General features: G+C 29.6%; 1 protein-coding gene across 11 annotated transcripts; it reads right to left on the bottom strand.

The window, feature by feature from the left end:
* Positions 1-3,701: 3,701 nt before the first annotated feature.
* Positions 3,702-7,836, bottom strand: LOC112766390 (calcium uptake protein, mitochondrial). 11 transcript variants are annotated; one of them, XM_072222843.1, is made up of 8 exons: positions 7,498-7,679; positions 7,344-7,383; positions 6,842-6,909; positions 6,534-6,757; positions 6,334-6,417; positions 5,915-5,979; positions 4,806-5,461; positions 3,702-4,038 (listed from the first exon to the last, which is right to left on the bottom strand). In XM_072222843.1, exons 1-4 carry the CDS (start codon positions 7,510-7,512, stop codon positions 6,593-6,595), a joined length of 288 nt encoding a protein of 95 aa, XP_072078944.1. In that variant the 5' UTR covers positions 7,513-7,679; the 3' UTR covers positions 3,702-4,038; positions 4,806-5,461; positions 5,915-5,979; positions 6,334-6,417; positions 6,534-6,592. The 11 variants fall into 11 exon arrangements, with proteins under 11 accessions (XP_072078944.1, XP_072078949.1, XP_072078942.1 ...); XM_072222848.1 differs by having other exon boundaries at positions 7,344-7,378; XM_072222841.1 differs by having other exon boundaries at positions 4,806-5,979.
* Between the last annotated feature and the right edge of the window lie 461 nt (positions 7,837-8,297).

Below are 8,297 nucleotides of genomic sequence, written 5' to 3'. Positions count from 1 at the left end.
ATTAAGACGAGACAAAAAAATATAAAAAAAAAAAATTAGTGACAATATTGACAATGGCCACTATTGATTTAGAGAAAATAGAATTAAAAGAATAAAAAGATAATAATTTAATGGCGATAATAATAATACCAGTATAATATATAGTAATAATGGCAATTACATAATTACCACAATAACATAGCTTAAATAAAAAAAAATAGTGGCTATTATATTATGACCACTAAAAGTTTGTCGCTAAAATAATTTTTTCTTATAATAATAAATAGTAGTATTATTTATTTGTCCTTATTAGTTTGTTAAATTTACCCCAACTATATTAGAGGAATATAATATAAATTTTTTTATTAAATTTGACTCTATAAAATTATTTTGTTAATCAAATTGATCTCATAAAATTACTTTATTAAAACTCAATTATTTTATTAATTAGTTAATATATACATAGTTTCTAGATTTTAAGTCCCAACAATTATTTTATAAAAGTAAATATTTTTATATACCTTACTTAAATTTAAGATATTTTAGTGTGACAACAAAAAAAATAATTTGATTATTTTAATTATATCTATTATTTTTTTTTCTAATTCAACTTTTAACACTTAATAATCAACTTGATAAATTTTTATCAGGTGTACGAGCAATCTAAATATCAATAATCAAACTTAAATTGGATTTAATTTGTGTTATTTTTTATTTTTTGAAGTTAGAAAAGATATGTTTATATGTTGATATTTTTCTTTTAAAGTTATCTTTGATTTTGACCATCATAGATAAAAGAATTCTTTGCTATGAATATTATAATAAAAAATTGATTTTGTGATTGTATGAAAATGTTTAAATGATTATTTAGTAGCATAAATAAAAAGAGGGATTATGCTCTTTGAAAATGAAGAGTAGATTGATAAAATGATTTGAATGAGGATAACAAACTCATGTTATGAAAATTATAAATTCAATAGTGATTGAGATTTTATTTTTTTACTTTAAAAGATATTTCTCTTAAAACGAAAGTGTTTGATTATATTAACAGTAAAATTATCCTATATTTTTAAAATAGAAAAAATAGATAAATTTTAAATAATATTTTATTATTTTAGATTATTAAATTCTTTTTAATATTATCCTATATTTTAAAATATAAAAAAACAGATAAATTTTAAATAATATTTTAATATTTTAGATTATTAAATTCTTTTTAATAGATATATTAGTCAAATAATTTAAAAATTAATTATATTTTATAATAATAAAAAATATCATTATAATATATATACAGTACTTGTCTCTTCTATTAAAAATTTTTGGATCTGTGAATAGCCATAAAGAATAGAGTAGGTATAAGCATTAAAAGTGAAGATCAAGACTCAGCTCAAGATTAGAAATAACTAACTAATTATATTTAGTAGCTAACCTGGAAAGTAGGTAAAGTTGTTAAGTTCACTGTTATATATAATAGCACTCAAATAGGCTTGTGTAATTAGAATTCTAAATACAATTTCATTTCATGCATATTTTTTCTTTCAATTTCTTTCATTATCTTATTCTAGGGATTATCTTTTTCATTTTTTTCGTTTCTAGCTACACTCTTTCAACACTTCTTAGCAGAAACTTTGACACTGATAATTTGCAACTGCGTTCGTTTTATGATATATTCTAAATTTTTTAGAAAGTAAGGTTTGAATTTGCCTTAGTGAAACCTTAAAATAAAAAATTCATCCTAGCGTATTTCTCATTAGAAAAAAAGAAATACAATAGGCTTCCAGAGATAATTGTTTTTTATAAAAATGAAAAATACAAAAAGAGAATTCTTCGTCAAAGAATTGTATTTTCGGTAAACGTCTCCTACAAAATTTCTTTCCCCCTGTATTCTTAAAAATCATCTATAGTGCATATTATTAGACTAGACATTTCACCTAAAATACGGCCTCATTCAAACCTTTTAGAATTGGAACTGTTCCTGATCAATGTTCCAATAAATCAATGAAATGATAAATTAAATGGCCCTACACGGCAATACTCTAAGAGCAAGTAGTACTTGAGTTCATTGGCATGCTTATCCCATTATTCATCAATGACAGAAACAACAAATTCTTTCACGTGAAGAAGCAAAAGTACTTTGCCCCGCGAAATTCTATATCTTATTACTATTATTTATATATTTATAGAGTAAAATGTCGTTTTTGTCCCTAACGTTTGAGGTAAATTCTATTTGTGTCCCTAACGTTTAAATCGTCTTATTTTTATCCTTAACCTTTGTAAAAGTTATTCAATGTTATCCTGCCGTCAATTACACATCATGAACGCTTTAGTTTGAGTTTTAAAAATCTCTTCTTGAAGTTAGAATACAAATGTCTGGGATAAAATCGATGATCTACTCCGAAAAATAACTCATCAAATATTGAAACTAATTTCTACAATATTTACATAATTCACTTTTCTAGGGACATAATTAAATCTAAACACAAATAGTGGGTATAATATTAAAATCGACCACATCCAAGTGAGACCTAATTGAGAATGAATACATCCAAGTGAGAATAATTGAAAAATATAATCTAATTTATTAGTATAATTGATTGTAGGATAACATTGAATCACTTTTATAAACGTTAAGGATACACATAGGACGATTTAAATGTTAGAGACACAAATAGAACTTATCCCAAACATTGGGACAAAAACAATATTTACTCTATATTTATATATATCCAGCCTCAAATTGACGGTCCACGAGCTAATGTAGACTTCTTCGTTGCCGGTTTCCATGCAACTAACATCCTGTTTTATATTTTATTTATTTATTTAACATTTAAGAGTAAATACTATTTTCAATTCTCAGACCACTTGTTTGAAATATAAAGTATTTTTACAATTTAAAAATTTAACTAATTAGTGGCCTTTAATATATTAGTAGAATACCATTTACAGGAGTAATAAAAACAAATATTTAAGTAATTAGTGGCCTTTAATATATTAGTAGAGTACCATGTACAGGAGTAATAAAAAATGCTTAAAGGAATTACTTAAATAGTTAAGAACCGATTAAGTAAAATTTTAGTCTCTATCATCTATTTTTACTGCACATATTTTGCTTTTAATTTACTAAAATTTTAAATAAATATTACTCTCTCCACTCCAATTAACTAGGCGATTATATCCACCACTTTGACAAAGTTATATATGCAAGAAATGAATGTATTCAAATATAAATTATTTCTACATATATTAGTTCTTTTAATATATTATTTGGTCAAAATAATAAACAATTATATTTAGAAGCCACGCACAAGATTAACTTTTGAACTTTTGTGAATTAACCTGTGTTTTTAACTTTTGTAAATTGAAGAAAATGATAGAGGAGAAGGTGAAGTGCTCAGTACGTACTACGTAGAAGCTAAGCTACTAAAATACTCGCATGCAATAAACGTGCAATTTGCAAGAATTTAGACGTCAAAATTACATGAATGTCAAATGTTGCATACTTTTCAAAGTCAAGTTTCTATCAAATACTCATTGTCCTTTTGTCTTATCATCATCATGAATAAGCTTTAATATTACTTATTCCAAACTATAGTTTCATACTGTAAAGGGTAGTTAGGACTTTTGGCTTATAGTTCTATCTATATTTACTCTTTTTTAGATATTTTTTTAATATATGTATTTTATTTTTGTACTTAGTTTATTCTTTCTAAAAACTCTCATTGAGATCCAATGTGTTCATCTATTTTTATATGTTTATCAAGAACCCAAATTTGCATTGTTATTGAACCTTAACATGATATCTAGAGCCTAAATCGATCCATGACGTTAACAATTTCCTCTGCCACTGCAAACAAAATTTTTTTAGTCCCAAATTTGAATCTGAAACTACCAAAGCTTCTGGAACAATTTTTGCTAAGTATGAAAAATGGAGTTAACAAGACAATAATTTGAGTTCATAGATTCTAACTTCCATCAATTCCTCTTTGAAGAATATTATAGTGCATTGCTGGTCATCTCTGAAAATCTAGCAAAAGCTTCAACACCATTCGGTTGAATCTACGAAGACAAAAATAAAATAACTCAGCAAATCAACTCAAACATAAAAGAAGAAGAATCATTCTACACTACAAGGATTTTGCTCATTTGTGGCGGTTTTTTTTTTTTATTTGTGGAGGTTTCAAATCCCCACAGAAAGGATCGTGGCAGTTTCGGAAACTCCCAAAATTTGATGTGCCACGAGCTCCTTTGTGGCGGTTTTCTATACTTTTTGTGGGGGTTCTGTGCTTGCGTTTTGTGGCAATTCTTGGTCAATCATTGTGGCGGTTTAGAACTCCCTTAAAAATAATTTTCAATTTAAAAAAAAACACATTCATGTGGGTTTCAACCTCCACAAATATGTCAATATTAGTCTGAAACAATTAATCTAGATACTAGAATTACACTATTATACTACTAATCAATTATCATTTAAAAGAAATCTTTAAATAAGACACATTAAAAATTTAGAAGGAAATTAAAATATTACATATTTGAACAAAATTTAACATGAATAATTTGAAATATAAAACAAGGTCTGTCAATATGACCTCGACCAAACTGGATAGTAAACTAATATAAAAACCCATTCGCATCCCAATTGGATGAAATAAAGATTGTATTTCAACTATATAAAGCACTAAAATTAATTTGGCTGATTAAAGCATTCTAGCTGTCACTTGAAAATATGATGACACCCTATGCAGAAACCATAAATATATATTGAAAATTTCAAACCCTAGACAAGTAAGCCACTAGAAAAGAGGTTATTTGATTCGGTGAGTTACCGAAATGATCAAACACTATTCCTGGTTGGCAAACATGCTTGAACAAGCGAATGCCAAGTTCTCTTCCTTCTTCTTCCTAGTTGATCTTGGGATCTTCATCATTCAGAACAGGGTCAAGTTCCTTCACTATCTCTATAGCCTCTTCCAACATGTCATATAGAAGCTTTTGTGCTTGCCACGAGCATCATCATCACCATAAGACCAAAAAAAAGGAATTGGAAAACATGTGGAATATAACATCCACTCATTAGAGTTTTCTTTCAAAAAATTAAATTCCTAAGCCGACATATTAGATATAAACCATTCCTATTTTTTTATCTAAATTTTAAAAGAAAAAGACAAATAAATGAAAATTTCTAATTTCTTTATTACGAAACAAATAAATTCCTCTAACCATTGTAAATAAGAGAAAGGACATATGTGTCCTCAGCTTACAAATCAAAATTTAGAAACAGAAAGAAACGAAGGTGCTGCAGGATACGAACCTAGAGTTGGTTGTGCTTAAGGGTGTGGGGGTTTGGGCTTGCATTCTTGGGCAGCATTAGGGTGACTCCTTTGATGAAACGCAAGCTGTTTTTGCTAACCATCTGCTGCACACTCTACTAGTCTTTCCAATAACATTATTGTTGTATTAGATCTCATCTCTTCCTCTATCTCTATTGCAATTTGACTCAAAAAATAATACAACCCAAAATTAGAGGGGAGATGAGAATAGAGACCGTTATTTACTCTACATTACTAAGCCCATTAATCAATCATAACTACACAAGTACATACAAATAATTGAAATGTTACTTAATACATTATTAGTTATTATTTATACAAATAATTGTACTGTCAAAAGGAGCATAATATTAGTTATTATTTATATATCTAGAAAGTGAATACACAATGAAAGCCATTAGATGTCAATAAATACAAAGTACTAAATGCCTTGATTGACACATAGCCATCATATGTTTATATAACTAGTACGTATAAGAAAGAAGGAGAATGGAAAATGGTAAAATGAAAAACAACCCTAAATTTGATCCACTCAAGCGGTCAAGCCCTCCCCTCCAACTTTAGGAAACAATGGATTAAATAAAGAAGGGGTAATAGGATAATACCGGTTTTTTTTTTCTTGAATAATTTGCGCTGACGTTCAATTGCCTCCTTTGTTTCTATTAGTTGCCTATACAAAAGTAAATAAATGAAAATAAAAAATCAAAAGACAACAGAATTCATGTATGTATTATTTAAAATGCAACCTTTTCATAAGCAAGGTTCCAATTTTGGCCATAAAAAAGAGGCCTACAATCATAAGGAATTTACATGCTCTGCAATATGGTAAATTCTTTTTATAAATACCATCACTTTCTTGAATTCTTCTTTGTCTATTTCCCTATTAACATGATCCTTAGAGAGCTCAGATGCACAAACCAGGATATCATTGATAGTGGACAAAATCAATTGCTATTGTAACAATATATGTGTATAATCATTATGATTGTGACATTTTTTCTTGAAGGAAGGAAGAAGATCCTACCCATTATTGTTAAGATCAAACATTTTGAAGGCGACTGTGAAGCTGGATTCTGGTACGCTGAGGAGAGTAACAAAAAAGATGTACCTGTAATTGAGGAAGAAATGGATTTGTTATCCAAATTAGCAGCACTTGAAATCTGAACAAATGAGATTGATTCATGTATAGAAGAAGATGTGATAACAACAGAACAGAATACTCACTCTGGAAAAGAAATGACTCCATCATTGTTAGTGTCAAAGAGCATAAAGAATTCAGAGGGTTAACACCGCAATGTACCAGGAACCTGCTCCCCTCTGAGAAAGCCCTCTCTAACACGGTTTGATTCCGAAGGAGGGAACACCGGAACAACAGCACGCATCAAATCTACAGGTGTCATATAAACCTCGCCATTCACGGTTTTGATCGATGCAAAGTACTCAAAAACCTGCAAATTAAATGAATAAGAATCAATATCACTGATCATTGAAGAAACACATAATGGAAAAGACTAAAAAACTGAAATGATTACCTTCTCTGGAGGGCTCTGTAAGCGGATACGTTTTTCATAGTTGAAGAATACTCTTCTTCTGTAGCTGTCTGTAAAGGATAAACACAAGAAATCCAAAGATTACATTTGGCATAACCTGCTAACATAGAAGATAGAGGCATGACGACGGCAGAGAAAAGACAGAGATCAGCCACAAAACGCAAACACACAAATTCTATTTATCATTTGAGGCATTTCCGGAATCAATTAACAGGCATGTCATCATATCATAGAAAACAATCTAATCAATAATCACACTTACTAAAACAACTAAATGAAAAATAGAAAACACAAAGATTGAAGAATAGAAAATCACTAAAGTTTGAAAGAAAAAAAAGAAGAAACAAAAGATCAATTCGAAGGGAATAGAAGAAACACATTTTCTAGTAGACGAATCAGATCAGAGAACAAAGAAATAAAAAATAGAGAACAAAAAAAAACTTGAAAACAGGTCTGATTTGAGAGAAAGAGCGTTTTTATTTACCTTCTTGAAAGAGCCTGAGCTTCTTCCTCCGTGAGCTTGCCTCGATGCAAACAACGAAAAGCAAAAATTAGAAAAAGAATTCGAAAAGTCAAAGAGAGAGAGAGAGAGAGAGAGAGAGAGAGAGAGAGAGAGAATAGTGGATGAATGTGTGAACCTGGCCTCCATTCATAACTCCAGTGGGCGACGGTTGACGGAGGAAACTTGGCGGCAACGGCGGCAAGGAGATGAATGGCGGTGGCGATGGAATCGTGATTCTGGGGTTTCAGTCTCTCCCTGCTTGTTCTCTCTCTCTCTCGAATAACTCTTTCATTTTTTTATTTTTGGTATGGATTTGGTAAATATTTTTTTGGGTTGGGTTTTTTATAAATAATAGGGTTAAAAAGTGAAAACAAATAGTGGGAGTTTTTAGTCACAAAAAAAAACAGTGAGAGTTTTTGTTAACTCTTTAAAGTTATAAATAAACTATATTGTGGAGGTTTTAATAACTCTCACTAAAAAACTTCCACAAACAAATAAGAATTTTGTAGTGCTATCACTGATTACCTTTCCAAAATTAAGAATCTAGTTGCATCATTGGCTGCTACAGATTATAATCTTTCTAACGAAGACCATCTTGAAGCGATTTATGAAGGTCTCCTTGGGAAATTTTTAAGTTGAATCTCTTTAATCCAAGTGAAACCAGAACTATATTCAGTATCGGTGATGTATGTTGAACATCTACTCACCTCTCATGAAGACACAATGAAGAAGTTCAAACAATTATCACTCACTTTGGCCCAAGCTAATTTGGCACGAAATTCCTCTTTTAATCAACCCTTTTATGAGCATAGCTTGGAGCCAGAAGAGGTACAAGAGGAGGCCGTTCTAATCATGGTGGAAGGTTCAATTGGGGCTCTTCACGGCCTTAGTGTCAATTGTGCGGTCGTTGAGGCCATGTAGTGCAAAATTGTTACT

Source organism: Arachis hypogaea, chromosome 17, assembly GCF_003086295.3.
Source record: "Arachis hypogaea cultivar Tifrunner chromosome 17, arahy.Tifrunner.gnm2.J5K5, whole genome shotgun sequence".
Classification (NCBI taxonomy): Eukaryota; Viridiplantae; Streptophyta; class Magnoliopsida; order Fabales; family Fabaceae; genus Arachis; species Arachis hypogaea.
This window is presented reverse-complemented; position numbering and strand designations above follow the sequence as displayed.